This window comes from Pangasianodon hypophthalmus, chromosome 9, assembly GCF_027358585.1.
Source record: "Pangasianodon hypophthalmus isolate fPanHyp1 chromosome 9, fPanHyp1.pri, whole genome shotgun sequence".
NCBI classification, from domain to species: Eukaryota; Metazoa; Chordata; class Actinopteri; order Siluriformes; family Pangasiidae; genus Pangasianodon; species Pangasianodon hypophthalmus.
Window position 1 is genome coordinate 9,744,113 of NC_069718.1, and position 20,281 is coordinate 9,764,393.

The 20,281-nt window shown below is 38.4% G+C and overlaps 1 protein-coding gene across 2 annotated transcripts in view; it reads right to left on the bottom strand.

Moving 5' to 3' along the window:
• Positions 1–18,461, bottom strand: part of sh3rf2 (SH3 domain containing ring finger 2) — a 34,023-nt gene extending 15,562 nt beyond the window's left edge. Inside the window, exons 1-4 of one of the 2 annotated variants that reach the window (XM_026918625.3) lie at positions 16,505–18,461; positions 9,502–9,768; positions 8,061–8,156; positions 463–756 (exon numbers count right to left, since the gene is read on the bottom strand). In XM_026918625.3, coding sequence (XP_026774426.3) covers positions 463–756; positions 8,061–8,156; positions 9,502–9,768; positions 16,505–17,248 — 1,401 coding nt within the window. In that variant the 5' untranslated portion in view covers positions 17,249–18,461. The remainder of the gene's footprint in view (positions 1–462; positions 757–8,060; positions 8,157–9,501; positions 9,769–16,504) is intronic. The other variant, XM_026918624.3, reaches the window with a different exon arrangement.
• Positions 18,462–20,281: the final 1,820 nt, after the last annotated feature.

Genomic DNA, 20,281 nt, shown 5'->3' on the forward strand with positions numbered 1-20,281 from the left:
TCAAGACTTATCTTTAAAGCGAGTTAAAAGGGCACTACACACACAGTTACTGTTTAAAGCACCTGGCCTGGATCTGACTTTCAATCCAACATTTTCACACAGTTTCAGTCCATAAAACAGACGTAATGTGATGTAGACTACAATTATGCTTTAGAAAATGATCTACCTAATGTGATCTAGACCATAAAATTCATGGACTTTTAATAAATAAGTTACTACTCACGCATCATTTATTCTGCATCATGTAACAATTCATTATTATGATTTTGACCATGCTGATCACCTTTCACAGATGTTGTGTTAAATCTAAAGGATGACACTACCACTCTGAAATGTATTGCATGCCAAAAATACCATTGTAAAAGATTTAAACATTCAATTTAGCACTAAGTGTTCATGAACAAAAACAAACAGGTGGTGTACGCATTCCCACACAAACTCCCTCACATACTGCTTCCTCACCTTTGACAGGCTTCTCCGAGTGCTTCCAGACCGCAGTTTGGAGACAGCGGAGAGTCGGCCAGGCTTTAGAGGCGCACTAGGAGCTGTTGAGCTCTGGATCTGACCGTGGTTCAGAGTGTTCAGGACGCTGACATCGGGAGGCCTGGCCGCGCTCGCCTGCGTCCTGGAGAGCCGTCTGTGGCTGCCTGCATCTAGACTCGCCCTCCTGCTGCTCCCTCTCGTGTTCCGTGGACGAATTTCTGCCAAATCACTCGCCTTCGCACTCGCCAGGAGTTTGAACGCAGTTGGATTTGGCTTGAGGAGGAAAAAAAGAAGCAGAGATGTTAAAAGCAGGCGGGGGGAGAGAGAGAGCGAGAGAGAGAGAGAGAGAGAGAGAGAGAGAGAGAGAGAGAGAGAGAATGGAAACGACTACGGTGAGATACACTACTGAGCTTGTGCCTGTTTCACCTGCTAAATCTCTATCCAGCATGAAGTTTCTTTCAATAAGTAAGACGACAGCACAAAGCCATTAGTCACGTCTGGGTGAGTGCCCTGATCTTTCTGATCTGCCCTGCTGTGAGCTGCTGTGAGTTTCAGAAAAAAGTGAGACAGAGAGCGAGAGTGAGAGAGAGAGAGAGAGAGAGAGAGAGAGAGAGAGAGAGAGTGCTGCAGCACTACACAGCTACAATTGATGTTCCCTCTCCCCCTACAGTGATGTGCTGTTATGCCACCAAAGCAAAGGAAACATTACTGTGCCTTCACGGCTGGCTGGCCAGAGCCGAGACGAAGTTTGCCAGGAGGACAGAGTGCGAGGAGACTGAAACCCTTTTATTTGACTAACAGCGAATACAGTAAATAATTGATTTAAAAACCGTGAAAATGAAATAATGACTATAAGGTGAAAGTGCAGAATATCAGCTTTAATAAAGCTATTTACATCATTAGCCAGTAAACCATATAAAGATCACAGCGGTTTTTATATATTCCTTCCCTATTTAAAAATGCAAGGGGAAGTTAAAGGAGCAGTCTGATTTTACAGCGACAAACATTCCCCTTCCTCCGAACCGACAACGCCACTCTGTTAAAAGAGGCAGAGCAGAGCAGCATTTTTCTGTCTCGGGCAGAGCTAATTTCCAGGCCTGAAAAATGTAAACATAAGATTTATACTAAACAACAAGCAAGATCTACTGCATGGCTATATTGCAAATTACTAAGGTAATCTAAGGTATCTTTGAAATGATATGATATGGAAACAGCTTAGAAATGGCACTTTTAACATTGGTTGCATTTCTGATAGCCATGTGTCTATTTCTCATAGACATCAGTAGATACTGGCTTACTTTATTGGTGATGCACTGATTTCCGAGTCCTTGTCTTACTATGAGTTGAAGCAGTATGCTTTGGTTGAATCAGTGTTTATTCTGTTGACAAAAACTAAATGATGACTAAATGATAATTCTCAAAATATATGAGAAAATGTAATGACATTTCCTCAGTGAATAAATAAAAGACAAAACTGAAAGAACTGGACATGTGTAGGATGGTGACATGTTTTTCCTCCCATCATGTTTGCGCACTCAGTTTGCAAAGGCGATTATAAGAAAATTAAGAAGCGCTAATTTGTAGAACATGAGGTACTGAAACACAAAGGAAACAGCAAGTGTACAGGGAGGGAAAAGTTACCAGAGTATATACACGTAACAGAGCTTCAAATGCTTCACATAATACAGCAGCGTTGAACGTTTTCATAGACTTAGGGCCAATAACACAGATATTATGACTGCATTACGACGAGAGATTGCAACTCTAACGTTTCCGTCAGAGGACTGGAGAAGTCAACTAAACATTTGGCTCAGAACGCCGGGTCTTACAAAAGTGCATTTTGCCCTTTAAAAAACATAAAACGAATATATCAATACGAATACCAATATCAATGCAGAAAGACTTTATTTTGCCTAATTATCCAAATTACTCCACAACACAGTCATGTAACTTACAGTCTCCTCCCAATGTCTTGATTCACTCTGCTCATCTGTGGTAATTTTGTGTCTTTTAGAAACCCAAAAGCACATATAAGACAGAGTCAAATTTTGCGAGCGTCAAGTTAACGAAACAGAAACAACACCTACCTTGTGTTTTTAGCGTCTTGGTCTGTCTCATCACTTTTGCTTACTTCTTTAAAAATAGACAACAAAGTCAGCTGACTTTTTTCACCATATCCATGCTGCTTTGACTGATAAGGCGATTATGTTATGATTACTAGTTACCAACTGGTCATCATGGAAATGAGCCAGAGGCGACACATAAAGAATGATCATTCATTAAAATTGTAAAATTATTATTTCTTTATTTAATTCAATTGCAGATTTTTGTTAAATAAAGGTGCATGATCTACTTTCCAGAAAACAGGCACTCCAAATGGGAGAGGTGCTGGATCCTGTATTAGCATGAGCCAGCACAAAGTACTGTAGAGAGCATTGCTATGGTTGTGCACACTGTTGGATAGATTACAATGCTGTCTCTTTTAACCGCGTATGTATGCCAGTGTTAAAGCTTTGTGGTTAGAGAAAGATACTGCCATATCCTAACTTCAGTGATGTTGCACTTTTTGACGTGTTGTGTAGTCCTATGATCTTAGAGGGTGTATATATTTTATCACACTCTATACAGTGATAGAACAATAATAAAAAAAAAACAATTCTAACAAGACTCGACTATTACTCAGCTTACCGGTCCCGTCTTGCTTCATAAAAGGTACAGTCGAGTAAAAAACATGCATTAAGAGCTGGGGGGTGAAAACTTTTAAACAGAATGGAGATGTGTACATTTTTCTTATTTTGCGTAAATATCGTATTTTTTCATTTAGTACTGCCCTTCAGAGGCTACAGAAGATAGTTACATATTTCCCAGAAGACAAAATAAGTTAAATTTACCCTGATCTTCAAATTCAAAAAGTTTTCACCCCCCAGCTCTTAATGCATGTTTTTTCCTTCTGGAGCATCAGTGAGCGTTTGAACCTTCTGTAATAGTTGCATATGAGTCCCTCAGTTGTCCTCAGTGTGAAAAGATGGATCTCAAAATCATACAGTCATTGTTGGAAAGGGTTCAAATACACAAAAAATGCTGGAAAACCAAAGAATTTGTGGGAACTGAAGGATTTTTCTGAAGAACAGCAGGCAGTTTAACTGTTCAGGACAAACAAGGGACTCTTGAACAACTATCAGTAAACAAAAACACAGCTGCGGATCATTCAGGTAACAACACAGTATTAAGAATCAAGGGGATGTAAACTTTTGAAACTTATAAATTCAACTATTATTTTCTCTTGTGGACTATATGTAAACATCTTTTATGTGAAATATCTTATTCAGGTCAGCACTAAATAAACAATAACATGCATTTTGTATGATCCCTCTTATTTTGGTAAAATAATAAACATTTTGCAGATTCTGAAAGGGGGATGTAAACTTTTGACCTCAACTGTAAATGTTGATTTTTTTGGGCTTGTCTGCAATTGATTGCTTTCTAATTTTATCAGCCTCATAAGAGCTTCCTTTACTGGTATCATCGCTTCTTTGTTCCTCTTGCAGACAGACAACGATAACAGACTCCAGTCTTAATGCCACATTTAGAATCAGCTCTAAAACTAATGGAGCAACAACACATAGCCGGCCAAAAACAACAAAGCTGACAACTGGCCATTAACTTCTGTGTAGAAAATGAGCTCTGATTCCTGGCTGGCTCACCCCCATACAGTTGGTTCATTTCAGACTGACTGTGCTAGAGCCAAAAGAATAAAAGCTGTGTCACTGTCCAATTATAGTGACACACTTATAAACTATAAACTGTATAAAAATCCTGTCCAAGCGACAGGAACAGTGTTTATACCTACAGTTTAATTATCTTCCTTTATACTGTCCCAGCAACAGAATAATGAAAATATCTGTCACTATCAGAAGCCAATTTAAACACTGACAGCATGCAAAACAAGACACAGTGTTTGCAGTGAAAACATATTTTCTAGAAAACTAGTATACACACCACAGCTTGTGAGGCACTCACAAGATTTGATTTGGCTTTACATTATACAGTCAAGGGAAAAAGAAAGTACACCCTCCTTCAATTCCATGTTTTTATTTATCAGGGTCTATATAACAATAGTGTGGTCTTCACCAACTTCTATAAACAAACAAATAACCTCAGGTGACAACAAAAAAAAAAATACACAACAGATTTCAATATGTAGTCATTTTTTCCCAAAAAGTAAACCAACACTCAGAAACCAGGTGGGGAAGAAATAAGTAAACTCTTCCTGCTTCCACAATCATTAAAAGAGTAATTAGCAGCTAGGTGTTACTAATGAAATGCACAAGATTAGTTAATCATCAAGAAGTATGACTTCCTCTTTAAAAGCAGAACTTTTGGCAGTCTGGTGTGCTGGAGCACTCAGGTGTGTGTCTACATAAAACCAAGAAGAAAGGACATCACTCACGACCTCAGAAAAGTGATTGTTGCTGCTCAATCTGGGAACGGTTATAAGGCCATCTCCAAACAATTTGAAATTCACCATTCTACAGTGAGAAGGATTGTTTACAAATGGAGGGCCTTCAAGACAGTTGCCAATCTTCCCAGGACTGGGTGTCCCAGCAAATTCAGTCCAAGGTCAGACCATTTAATGCTCAAAGATATAAAGAAAACCCAAAGAGCTACATCATGTGACCTACAGACCTCTGTAAGCACATTAAATATTTATGGTCATGACAGCACAATCAGAAAAAGACTAAAGAAGTATAGCTTTCATGGAAGGGTGGCTAGGAAAAAAAGACATAGGTTTGCAAAATTGCATCTGAACAAACCACAGAAGTTCTGGAACAATATCCTTTGGACTGATGAGACCAAGGTGGAGATGTTTGGTCATCATGCACAGTGACACATTTGGCAAAAACCAAACAGAGCGCATCAACACAAACCTCTCGTACCAACTTTCAAGCATGGTGGTGGAGTGGTGATGATTTGGGCTTGTTTTGCAGCCACAGGACCTGAGAAATTTGCAGTTATTGAGATAATCATGAACTCCACTTTATACCAGAATATTCTCGAGACAAATGTGAGGCCATCTGTCCAGCAGCTTAAGCTGGGCTGAAACTGGGTCTTGCAAGAGGACAATGATCCCAAGCACACCAGCAAATGGACATCTGAAGCAATGTTGTAAAGAAGACTGGGCCAAAATTTCTCCAAAACAATGTGAGAGACTGTCAAACTCCTACAGAGTTTGTTTATTTATTATTGTTTACTTATGACTTATTGTTTACTTATTACTTACTTACTTATTGTTGCTAAAGGTGGTTCTACATGTTTGGTCATGTAGAGAATTATATCATGTATACTGAATTATAGTGTGTACTTATTTTTTCCACATGGTTTATAAATGTTGGTTTACTTTTTGGGAAAAATGACTACACATTGAAATCTGCTTTTTTTTTGTGTGTGTGTGTGTTGTCAAATGAGGTTATTTGCTTGTTTATAGAAGTTGGTGAGAACCACACAATTGTTAGTTAGGCCCTGATAAATAAAAAGATAGAATTGAAGGAGGGTGTACTTTCTTTTTCCCATGACTCTATTATTTATTTATCACTTATTCATTTAGCAAAGGTTTTTATAGAGAACACTTAAGTGAGGAAGTTACAGTCTATAATCTTTTACAGTGTTTGTCCCTGTGTTGTATAATCTGGTATGTGGCTATAGGGTGTGTGAACAGGAATCATGCATCACGAGTTAGATCTATAAGACAAAACACACATACACACATGCCACACTCCTACCACTGAAAGCTGTTTCCTGTGCTTTTTTCTTTCTTTTTTACCTTTTTTGTTCACAGCACTCATTCAGTGTCTTTTGTTTGCTCAGTGCAATGAAATTTAATACAAAATGATGTGGCAATGCAGCGTTCTGTTTTTACACACACATAAAAATGTAATAATCTACCAGTCAAGATCAGAGAGATAATCACACAGTATGCTATATAATTGTAAAAAAAAACAGGTAAATAATTCATTTTATACACTTAATTTCTTTTGCTTTCTATATTGTATATGATTTCTTCTGTTTTTATTTATTTTTGTTGTTTTTCTTGTGTTGTTTCCTAATGATTTATATGTATATATTATTATTCTCGATTATATTATGTCCCTGCTTATTAGTATTTATTTATTTATATATAAATATTTATAATATTATATTTATACTATGTATTTTTAATTTCCTTGTGAAACATTTTGAGCCGCATTTTACACACGAAATCTGCTATAAGACTTTATTATATAAAAGTTTATCATCATAATCATCATCACATGACTCTCTGCCTATGCTCCATTTTGACGTGTTTACCTACTACTACTGTTTACTCAGGTTAACGCTGTATATAACTTGTCTATAAGCTAAATATATTTGTAAAAACACTGCATAGTAAAGGAATATTTGTAGTGTATGTGTGATTACGACAGACAAGAATTTCTACATTTTTCCCCGTAGAGAAAGAAAAAAAAAAAAAAAAAGAACAGGCAGCTGTTCACTTCCCTAAGATCTACCCTGGAGGAAAAAAGGTTGGAATATTCCATTAAGGAAGCTGAAGTACTTCTGCATCCTCATCTCTGCAGTTTTGACTTTGTTTTGTTTTGGCCTGGTTGACTCCCACAGGCAACATCCCATAATTCCATTCCGAAAGAAACAAAGCAAATGCATTCCTTGTTTTCACTCTAAATTACTTTTATTTTACTTATAATGTAGACCGGAGTGTAACAAAGCAAAGAACCAAGCAGATGAGATGTAAAGAAATAGGGTTAGTAGAGATAGGGTTAGAAATTTCTAAGTGAGAATACTTTTTGCAACATTTGGCAGCTGTGAATAAAATATTAGCTCAGAAGTAGAGACGCATCAATACCATTGTTTTCAGACCAAGTACGAGTAAGACTATATGTTTTTGGTACTCGTTGTTAATGATATTGATATGTGAGTAACCTACTTAGTATTAATCAATCTGGAATACTTTATTTAATGTTTTATTTAGCTCTATTTATGTTGGTAGCTGCTGTGTGTCCTGTGGCAATGAACTCCTCATGCTCCTACTCCTTGTGAGCGGCAAAAGTGCTCGCAAGAGCGACATTTCTCTGCATGCTCACTTCACTGCTCCATGCTCGTGAATACCTTAGTGTGCGAGCATTTCATGGCATCTAGCACTCATAGCTTTGCTTTGATCATTAATTGCACAATACTTCCAGACCGCATCTCTACATAGAAACTAAACTCTCTACTCAGAAGCTAGTCGCTGCGCTGTGATCCCATCAGATTTGTAAATGGAGGAAAAAAAACCCTTCTGATAGGTTTTACACCATCCTTCAAGGGTTCTAGGCTTCCCATTTTTCTAGGGGCGTGACTTTAAGCGGAACACTGTTTGTGTTTAGATTTTGTGTTTCCTAACAGCTACCAGCCAAACTCGCTCACTACACCTTTAAAGGGCCTCGCTTAAGTCCAAAATAATCATTACACATGCAAAGGCACTATTGAATAACGCTACAACAGAGTTTTTGGATGTTTCTCTTGCAAATTTTCAATAGTCTCACCTCTGTAAACTGTAAGGGAAAGATTCCGACCTTGTCTCCCAACTTCCCTTCACCCCAGTTCTCATCCACTCGCTTAATGACAGTGATGACGTCTCCCTGAATGCAAATGAGACAAGGAAAATACATACAGAGGCAGTGTGAGACAAGCAGTATGTGCAAGTGTAATTCACATGTGATGCTTGTATAGATGCAGGGGTGTCCCTGAACAGCTTTACTTAACTGTAATTACTCTGAGCTGTAGATATGACGTGCCTTTCGTGTCTGGAGGCCCCAAACTCCTTTCCTTGAACTCTATTTCAAACCCATTTAAACCATCTGGTCTCAGGAAAAAACACACACTAGGAAGCTCTTTAATGGACTCCACAGAGTCACAGCTGTTACATAACACCCTCTGAAACAGTCTCAGCGTGTGTGACTGTAGGGAAACTAAGGCTAAATCCCATTACTGCTAAAACCTTACTCATTTATAAGGCACAAGTCAGCGGTGTATAAAAAGCATCGTGCATTATTACTGAGGTGATTTAATACGCTTGTGCTCAATTATAAGTTCTACCAGTACCTCGGTAAATCCCATTACATCCACACACATGCATCAAAAATGAGCTTTCGACTGATCACTAAGAACAAGAGCAGGGTTTTCTGTGTGAATAAATACAAACACTACAGCAGTGCAGGGATTTTGACCAGAGGTGGAAGAGGTACTGAGAAATTATACTTAAGTGAAAGTGTAGATAATGTGTCAAAATCTTACTCAGTTCAAAAGTGGAACTCAAGCGAAAAGTGTATTCAAGTGAAAGTAAAAAAGTTGCTAAATTTAAATGTACTCAAGTATTACAAAGTAAAAATTAAATGTTTTAACTGATGAAATTACATTAGTCATGTTTTCATGTGAAAAGTAAATTTTATTATTTATCTAAAAAAATGCCATTCTGCCTGAAAACATCATTCAATCTCTGTACATTTGTTGCTCATATACATGACTAATGCTACATAGTTTGCTAATAAATGAATCAGAAGCAAAATATCATGTAAATAACCAATACGTACCATTAGCTAGAAAATGCTGCCTAACCATGTTGTGCTACTGGAATCGACGCTAGTCTAACTTGGCATCAGCAAGCTTACTTACTTAGCATAGCCAGCTAACACTGGCAAATTCGAGAAACTTTCCTCAAAATAGCCCACTCTATTGATATATATAGCGTACAGTCATTTCCTAGATGAGAGAAGAAGAGACTTTTGCGATTCGTAATGAATATTTTAAATCTCCAAATAAAAATCTAAGGCTTAAAACACATGGTTTTCCTGAAAATGTAATTAAGCAAGCATATTCCATTTCAATAACGCTCAATACGCAGTACTTAAGTATAGTAAAGAAGTAGAATCAATCAAATATTTTTCACCCCTGTTGGGTACTGCTCAGAAAATCATGCACACAGACCTTCATGAAGGCCAGACACTCCTTCCTGTCTTCTGGATCCAGCCTGTGCAGGTCGAAGTCGTAGAGAGCGCGGCACAAAGGCGCAGGCTGCGTTTGCTCGCCCAGGACCTGCACCATGCCGGTGGGTATGAGCCCGCTGTTCCCTTTAATATCACCATAACACCAATTGTCATCCACTCTCCAGCGCAGGCCGACCATGTCGCCCGATTTCATGGTGAGCTCTCCGGGTCCATTGCCCTGGTAGTCGTACAAGGCTTTAGCAAGCACCTGGAAAAACAAACGCAGATAAGATAGATAAGATGGACGATTGAAGGGCAAGAAAAGACAAGAAACGAGAAGCAGTACATTATGAAAAAGCCAAACCATTAACAAACATTCTGTATAAGTAATATTTTATCTAACTTTACTCTTTATTTAACTGGTTAACATTATATACTAGTTATTGACTACATGTTTTAACATACATGGCTGCATAAAGAGGTGGCATATGTACTTGCATTTCTTTTAAACTCCTGCATAAAGAGGTGGCATATGTACTTGCATTTCTTTTAAGGTTAACTGTGTTTATATTTCGTACTAGTATCACTACAGAGCAGTATTCTTTTGGATTCAAAAATTTAGGAATGATAGGCTTATAATGTCAAGTGTGAAAAGGTTGTTTCATGTTTACTCAGTTGCTAAATTTCCTGATTGCGATTTGAAAGTTGTGCAACATAATCAAGCATTTTATCCATTACTGTGAAATCCTATTTCATATTTACATCATTTACCATTAACAGCGGTCTTTCCAGGTGCTACGTTTTCTTACGCATTTTCTTTATTTACTCCTATTCATACCCTGCACTTTATGTTGGTCAAAGACAAAAAGGTCATCCTGCTGCTGCTGCGGCTCTGTGTAGCTAATGCTTACTCTTTATTCGTTTATAGTGTTCTATGTTTTTTACTTTATTGTGCTCTACTCATTGTCTTACATCAAAGCATGCTGTAATATAATGGCAAAATGAGAACGTCCAGATCCCGACTCTAAGCAGGGTATTAGGGAAATGAATAGGGTATGAACGCCAACTTTTCAGTGATGTTTAATATCTTAAGTTATATATGTTTATAATGATGCACAAATGAAATTCAATAAAAATCAATGATTATTTTATTATTTATAAATATAAATAATAAACAAGAACATTCACCATAAATTATTTTAGAAGGATTTTTCTGAAGGATGAGGTCTGCCTGAAGTTGATTATGTTCCTAAAACAGCACCTCCTCAAGTGTTTTATTCTTCTTATACAGCAGAAATTTGCCAACAATTACATTTTTATTAATTTAAGAATGATATATGCTTTTGAGCCATTTATAGTTAAACATCACTGTGCATGAAATCTCTAAACATTTTACAGTTCGACTTGGAAACCTGGCAGACATCTAGTCTAGTTTTCTAGTTTTTAGTTACTTATGTTACATGTACGTACATTATGTTACGTTACTAACATAGTAAAATGTTCAGATATTACAGCAGTCCTAAATTATAAATCTGAAATTTAAAAAAATTGTAGTGTGGTCAAAACTTGGGGTTAGCAATAAACTCATCATGTCTATTTGGGGTCAAACTTTGTGGAATTTTATTTTTCCCTGCCCAATTTAATGAATTGAAAAATCATAGAAATTACTTTATTTTTAATTTGTAACATTCTAAATTAAATCTAATTGGAGCTGGACACTAATATGATTAGGCACTTGTAGCACAGCTCATATTTATGTTTTACAGTTAATATTAGTAATGCTTTACAGTTAATATTAGTAATAACACTGTCTATCAGTCCTTTTTCCCCTTCAGTCACTCATTTAGTGTTCCATTACAATCAGAGAGCATGCAAATAGTTTCCACAAAGATTTGGCTTTCCTTGTGTAATAGCTATTCTGTATTCTCTTTCATCGTAGTGATTAAACGTAAAAGAAAGTTCAGAATGTTTTGACTGACAGTGCAAATATTTAAATTGTCAATGGTGTTGGCTGTAATAATTGATTCTACTCAATGGCTCTTGCGTCCAGAGAAACCCAAAACTCCTGACCTGCTTAAGCCGACCTGAGTGCCAGTGTGGCGCGGCTTTGTTAACAAGCACCCAAGAGGCACTGAGCATAAACACACGGTGCTTTCACACTGTTATAATGAGTACATTTACAAAGCTGCACTGAAATCAAGGAGCTTGTCAGCGCAAGTCAGTTGGTGTTTTCACTCTTATCTCACTGTCACACTGTGCTTCAAAATAAACAAATTCATTGGAAAAACAGGACTTGTTTTTATATGGGATATTTTGGATTAAGATCAGAGAAAAATGTCAATCAGATACATTATTATTAGAACCATCCATGATTTTGATGCTTTTTGGACACCTGCGGGGTAAACAGATTTGCGAGGTCCATTTCAAAAACAGCATGTACACAAAACCTGCAAAAAGGAAAATGATGGCAGCGTAGTTAAAAGACAACAGAGAATGTGCTTGAACATCTCCATCTCTAACTAAATCAGCATTTTCACACCATGTTTAGTTTGTGAATGTTCAGTCAGGCTAATCTCATCAGTCTGTGCTTCAGGGTAAACAAATTAAATAAAACAGTCTCCGATTTCTTACCTCAAAAGAGATATCTGGAGGTAAATTTAAAGGTGAATCACTCCATTTGTTTAATTTCTCACTTGTATAAATAAAGGTAAGACATGATGAAATATAAAGGTTTAAGCCATAGCCTTAGCACTAGTACATTAAGTAGCTGAGAAAAAGCATTTAGAAAACTGATTTGTGGTCTGGAACGTTCCTCTTGTCAGTCATTTTATAGACACTCTACTCTACAGACCACCATAGATCCTGGGGCAGAGCTTCATGAACATGAGCGGGAATAAGTAGGTGGACTTAAGGAGAAAAAAATAATAATTCATATTTCAAATCCACCTACTTAACTGTTAGAGACCTAACCTTACCTAATGCATCTTTAAATATCCATCAGACATTTTCTTTAGGCAAATCACGACATAGCGCTTAAGGGCATCCATGACCTGAGGGGTAAATATCATTTGCAAGCTCCAAGCTTTGCCTGTGGTGAAAATGGCACAGAACAGAAACAATTGTACCTCAGTTTCTAAATCTGCTTGCTTGCTCTCTTGGCCTGGTGGTGGGGTTTAGTTTGCAGATCCTCAGTCAGATTTGGCTCACTGATCTCGCTGGCATGTTGGAAAGACTTGTTGGATAACTTAAAGAATAGCTGCATTGTCAGTGTAAACTGTCACAATACACTTTCGTGTCTGCATTGTGGGTATTGTTATCTGATCTAGAGCAGTGTTGAACCTATAGATATATACGTTTAACAGACCTAGTCAGCTGACAGAGTGTGCACTACTGAAGCCACCTCTATAGCAACGCATACTCCCTGGAAGTATATTTCCCCCAAAGACCTGCATTCAGTTTTTTTCATTTTAGAAGTTATGTGAGTCGCAGGTATTTTTTCTACAGTGAATGGCATCTGTATCTGATAAAACATTATTGTTGAATTTGAAACTGTAAGTAAAATGTAATAAAAACAAACCCCATAAGCCCATAATACTAGTGAGCTGACCTGTAGTTATCTCATTCTTTCAATTCTACACCTGTAAATTTACTCTTGCCCTGAAAAGTTGGAAATCTAAAGCAGCAAGCTAACGTGTAGAGGAAATCGTCTAGCTAACTTGGCTAATGATTACGTTGATTAACAGTGACAGAACTTGGACAAGCTAACCTCAGGCACTGTAACACTTTAAACAATGAAACAAAACTTGCGTGGTTACTTACACATGAACTGTCTTGCCACATTTAAATTGGGTGTGGCTGATCGTCTCATGGCATGTCTGAGCATTATTGTTATATCTATTTTGTACATGCTGATTTTTGTGAGATTTTACCTCACAAAAAAATTGTCATAGACAATTTGTACCCACTAGCTAGTCCTTCCCTACTGCATTACATTAAGTACAAAGGCCGACATGCTTCCTATGAGACTCATAAAGCTACCATGTTTGTTTTTGTTTTTTTTAATATAACAGGCCAGCTAAACACACTTGGAGGAGACACTTAATGATTTATTCATATATATGAGTGCTCAAATGCATGCAATGGGATAAACAGGAAATGCCTTCCTTCCTACCCAGATAAGGGCCAAACTCTCAAGACTTCCAGCCACTTCCATCTTTATGATTCAAATACTCAATCTCTTAACAACAGGACATGCTTTTAGAAATGTTGACTTTTTGTCTAACGAATGTCTTTTTTAGCATGAAGAGAGAGAGAGAGACTCAGTTGAGACTCAAGGTTTAGTGTGAAGTTCACACCATTTAACAATGACTGTTGATGCATTTTGGAAACTCAGCCCAGATAAATAAAGTCAACATGGGTGTGTTAGAGGGGAAAAAAAACAATGAAATATGCAGGATCAGGGTTGGAACAACTGATCTAAATCACTGCCAGACTGCAACTCCCATGAAATAGAGATTAAGAAAACTGGTCTGGTTCTACATTATGATATTCGGATAGAGATTAGGCTAGATTACGAATAAAATCTAATATTTATAAATAGCTTGAACAATGCATTATCTCATGAGGTCTCATTGATGGCATAGTAAGACTTGTGCGCGCGCGCACACACACACACACACACACACACACACATACACACGATTACAGGAAGACAGACAGTTGCATTCATGATTTCAAATTTTTTGTTTCAAGTCTGTAATGCTTTGCTGTGTTCCTGCCATGTTTCCTCTGAGTACCAAACATGATAAAGAGAAAATCTGTAACCCTTTGATTCAAACCAAAAGTACTCATCTGTCTTTTTGTGGAATTTGAACTTCCACTGGATGAAGTGTCCTTAGTTTATTTGAGACTAAGTTAGTTAGACCTTAGTGTCTCCTCCAAAGACATTCATACAAAAAAGTATGACAGCCTAAATAATCCACCTTGTTCACGTTCTTTGCACTCACAACTGTATTTTGCTTTCGTCTTCTCAATCACTGCTGATTAATGTTTACACGTTTGTACGCACATCAAATTCCGTTTAAGGTCTATATTCAGGTTGCAGCCATATTCCAAATACGATGTTTATATGCATACAGGCATCGGAATATTCCTGTATACATGGTTCTTGTAAGTATGCCTGAGTTGCCATTCCTAAATACCTAGCCTACAGCTAAGCATCTGTTAGCACCCACAATTCCTTGCGGACAGAGCATGCGCATATATCTCCTTTCAGTGGATTTTCTGAATAAGGTATTTACATGCAACAAATTTCAAAGATAATGATTTAGAAATGATGCTTAAATTGTAAGGGAGACATTAAGGGAGCGTCTATAAAGTGCACAAAACGGACAGCTTTTCCAGAGTTGGTTACGAAGGCCACAATACATAAAATCACTAAGTAAAGAAAAGGTCATTCAGTAATCCTCAAATATTCCCTTTTTTTTTAAAAAAAAAATGGCCTTATTAAATTATAAGGGATATTTTACTTGACATAATTACTATTGTGCTACTCCTATTAGGCATACAATCAACTGTACCAAAGGGTATCGCTAAGGACTATATTATTATTATTATTATTATTATTATTATTATTATTATGGGTAGCACGGTCACCTCACAGGACCTGGGTTATATCCTGAGCTTGGGTTACTCAGGCAGAGCAGTTCTTCCAGTGTTTGCATATGGGTTTCCTACGGGTTCTCTGGTTTCCTCCCACTGTCCAAAAACATGCAGATAGGCAGCTTGGCTATATTAAATGTACGTTCACGCTAGTGAGCGACAAAGTGACACCTGACGTGACTGTTACTGATAGCCTGCATGAATCTACAGTCTGGGCTACAAAGAAATTATCCTGCCTTCATGTGCTATCAGAATTATCCTACTTCCCATTTCTGAAGTGGAAATTACGAGTATGTTGTGTTCACATGCTTTGTTGTCGAAAAGAACATGAAACATGGGCAGCGCCACGTTCATTCATACATATTTCTTTTTTACTTTTATTTTGACACCATAATATATTACTCAGTTAGCTAGCTTGCTGATGATAATGGAATTTTGGTCAAATACAGGGTATTTTCATGGTGTAAAAGTTTAGGACTCCTCCCATCTCGGAAACTCGGGTATCAAAATTATCTCAGAGTTTCCCAGTTGTAATTACGACTTGAGGGGTCATTCACGTGCAACTTTGTAGTGGGAAACTCGTATTTACGATAATTCCAATAGCATATGAAGGCTGCATCAGCCCCAGCCTTGCTTTTTCATACCATTCATTCATCATTGGTTCCATCCATCCATTTTCTGTAGCTTATCCCACACAGGGTCCCGAGACCTGGAGCCCATCCCAAGGGACTTGGGGCACAAGGCAGGGTACAGGGTGGGGTGCCAGCCCATTGCAGGGTACAATCACACACACACACACACACACACACACACACACACCTCCACACCAAGAACAATTTAGGGAATCGAGCCCCCAACCCTGTTGGTGTGAGGCATCAGTGCTGATGGGGGGCACAGCGGCTTATTAGTTAGCACTATTGCGTCGCACCTCCATCAATATAAGTTTTCATTTCTGGTATCCACGTTAGATTAGTTCTTATCTCTTGCTCTCTCTCGCTCGAAATGAAACCTTACACTGATGGGTTTTTTTTAAAGACAGAGGGGTTTATCCCTGCTAGACCAGTAATACCAGCTTCCTCTGCTGGTAATCTACAGAAAAGGAAGTCAAATTAAAACTAAAAGTAGGCTGTAGCCTGGATATTAACTCTGTTAGTTACTTTTTTGTAAAAATAATAATACTTCAGTCTTATCGCTTCTGTTGTCTTTTTGTAACCTGTAACACAACTTTTTCCATTGCTGCCTTGTTTCTAGTCCTCAACTTGTTAGGAAACCTCAATATCATAACACGTACCATGGAAAAGCTTCAGGTATCGCAATATTCTACGGTTTTCCATATGTCTCACCCCTCCAGACCTGTCCATGTCCCTCACGGTGGGCATGCTGTCCCTCATGGTGGGCATGTTGTCCCTCACGGTGGGCATGTTGGTCATGTTGTTCATGTTGTCCCTCATGGTGGTCAGGTTGGTCATGCTGTCCCTCATGTTGGTCATGCTGTCCCTCATGGTGGTCATGTTGGTCATGTTGTCCCTCATGGTGGTCATGTTGGTCATGCTGTCCCTCATGGTGGTCAGGTTGGTCATGCTGTCCCTCATGTTGGTCATGTTGTCCCTCATGGTGGTCATGTTGGTCATGCTGTCCCTCATGGTGGTCATGTTGGTCATGCTGTCCCTCATGGTGGTCATGTTGGTCATGTTGTCTCTCATGGTGGTCATGTTGGTCATGTTGTCTCTCATGGTGGTCATGTTGGTCATGCTGTCCCTCATGGTGGTCATGTTGGTCATGTTGTCTCTCATGGTGGTCATGTTGGTCATGTTGTCCCTCATGGTGGTCATGTTGGTCATGCTGTCCCTCATGGTGGTCATGTTGGTCATGTTGTCTCTCACGTCGGTCATGTTGTCCCTCATGGTGGTCATGTTGGTCATGTTGTCTCTTATGTTGTCTCTCATGTTGGTCATGTTGTCCCTCATGGTGGTCATGTTGGTCATGTTGTCCCTCATGGTGGTCATGTTGGTCATGTTGTCTCTCATGTTGGTCATGTTGTCCCTGTGCATGTCGTCCACCAATGTGACCAGGGAACCATCCCCCATTTCTCTAACATCTCTACTTATGTTAAGGTACTGTACCGAGCCAGTCCTACCGATACTTTCCTATTCAATTTTTATTTTTACAACAGTCTTTAAAAAAGTGACACACATATATTTACTTCAAAAAGAATCTCTCCATACTGTTCTTCTGAAGCTGTTCCCGCGATATTCCCGCTGAAGGATGGAGCACTTCCGTAAACAGTCCGGCTTTCTCACAGGTAGCTTCGTTGCTAAAACAGGTGGTGCAACCTCACTGTAAATCACTACGCCTCATTAACTACACAAGTCATACAAGCTACAAGAGCTTCTTCTTCTTCTTTTTAAACCATAACTGCTTCCTTTGGAGTGAATTTCACTATCTAGACATGTTGTAGTACACTGAGGTCCACACAAACGCTCCATTTTAAACCACACAAACTGCACCGCGTTGAAGTTGGTTAGACAGTACAACCTGTCCCGAGCTCCTCTCTCCTATTACTCTAATAAATAAACGTCCAAAACATGCTCAGAGACTTACATTTTCACGCTGAAGAGGGTGAAGAGCATGCTGCTGTCTGTAAAACTGTTTTGTGAAGATAATGATTTAGAAATGACGCTTAAATTGTAAGGGAGACATTAAGGGAACGTCTATAAAGTGCACAAAACGGACAGCTTTTCCACAGAGTTGGTTAAGAAGGCCAAAATACATAAAATCACTAAGTAAAGAAAAGGTCATTCAGTAATCCTCAAATATTCCCTTTTTTTTAAAAAAAAAAAATGGCCTTATTAAATTATAAGGGATATTTTACTTGACATAATTACTATTGTGCTACTCCTATTAGGCATACAATCAACTGTACCAAAGGGTATTGCTAAGGACTATATTATTATTATTATTATTATTATTATTATTATGGGTAGCACGGTCACCTCACAGGACCTGGGTTATATCCTGAGCTTGGGTTACTCAGGCAGAGCAGTTCTTCCAGTGTTTGCATATGGGTTTCCTACGGGTTCTCTGGTTTCCTCCCACTGTCCAAAAACATGCAGATAGGCAGCTTGGCTATATTAAAGATACGTTCACGCTAGTGAGCGACAAAGTGACAGATGGCCATTCATTTAAGATGTAAATGCGTGACACGGAGCCGCGACTTCAGCAACGACAGACAACAGCAAGACAAGCCACATGCGAGTTGAGGTTTTATGCAAGTTAGGTATGAGGTGATAAAGATTATATATATATATATATATATATATATATATATATAGACATTTGGTGGTGCCTCTAGTGTAGTTTGGACTTTATTAAAATATTGGAATTCATTTTAAATACATTTTAAAGACAAATAAATTGTATTCAGTAGTAAATCATGTCCTGTAGGCTACATTTTGGCCTCTACTCTTCCTCATCGGAGCTAAAAACACTGGACGGATGGTATATGCCCACGAGCGACAACAACAGCGATCACGAGCGACAACAACAGCGATCACTCCATGCCCAAAAGAGACAAACTACATGCAACTTGAGGATAAGTTGCCCCTAGGTGCGATTGTGTGTGTAAATGGTGCCCTGCAATGGATTAGCAGCCCATTTGGGGTGATTTCTCCCACTTTCCACCCAGTGTTACCTACACTGGCTCCAGACCTACATTTAGGGTCATGAATATGCATGCACTAATGTGTTGTGGAATGTGTGTACACAATTTGTATACTGAGATGATGATATGAGTAATTTTGACCCATATGCATTCAAGTACAAAGATAACTGCACAGATCCAAAATCAAGCTGTCTTCCATGTAAGTTGATGTTTCCACTGATTTCATTGCTTTGACTGGGTCTGACTGCACCTGCTCAGTGGGTAAAAAAGAGCTTTCCCAAGCTTCTTTCTACAGTGCATTCAGAAAGTATTCACACCCCTTCATTTTTTCACATTTTGTTATATTGAAGCTTTATGCTAAAATTATCAATTAAATCTTTAATATTTAATTTTTTTCACAATCAATCTACACTCCATACACCATAATGACAAAGCAAAAACCAGATTTGTGATGACTTTGCAAATTTATTAATAAGAAAAAAATGAAATATCACACTGACATAAGTATTCAGACCCTTTGCTATGACACTTGAAATTTAGCTCAGGTGCATCCCATTTCTCTGTATCATCTTTGAGCTGTTTCTACACTTTGACTGGAGTCCACCTGTGGCAAATTCAATTGATCGGACGTGATTTGGAAAGGCACACACCTGTCTTTATGTGGTCTAACAGCTGAAAATGCATATCAGAGCAAAAACCAAGTCATGAGGTCAAAGGAACTGCGTGCAGGGCTCAGACACAGGATTGTGTCGAGGTACTGATCTGACGAAGGTTACAAAAAAAAATCTGCTGCACTGAAGGTTCCCAAGAGCACAGTGGCCTCTATAATTCTTAACTGGAAGAAGTCTGTCAATGTGGATTACGGAGTGTAAATTGATGCAAAAAATCATAATAATTTAAAGCATTTTAGCATAAGGCTGCAACAAAGTGTGAAAAAAATGAAGGTCTGAATAATTTCTGAATGCACTGTCCTGCAAAAGACTTTCTCAGTCTCAGATGCTGAAGACTGACAGTCAAAGAAGTCCGATCACAGCTTTTGGACCATGATAGCGAAATCAAAGGAGAAGTTCCTGAGACAGAGGACAAGGTAGTGGACAATCCAGATTTTGAATCTTCAGATGAAGAGAATTCAGAGAATGAGTCTGCCACAGCATTCTTGCTAAAAGACAGAAATGATGGGACCCAGCAACAATTCTCAGCAGGGCAATGGAACTCTAAAGATGATAATGTATTGTACTGTTCACCAAAACAAAGAAGAGGCAGACTGTCAACCTCCAATATGATCAAAATGTATCCAGGGCCTACAAGATTTACACTAACAAGATCCAGAGACAAACCCAGCCACCTAGAGCCCCAGCAGCTACAGCTGTTCTCTAGAATATTCAAGTCGGAGTATCCAGACCACAGCCAGCAAACCAGCAATGGATCTGGTGGACACTGATGATGGCAAGAAGAGGAA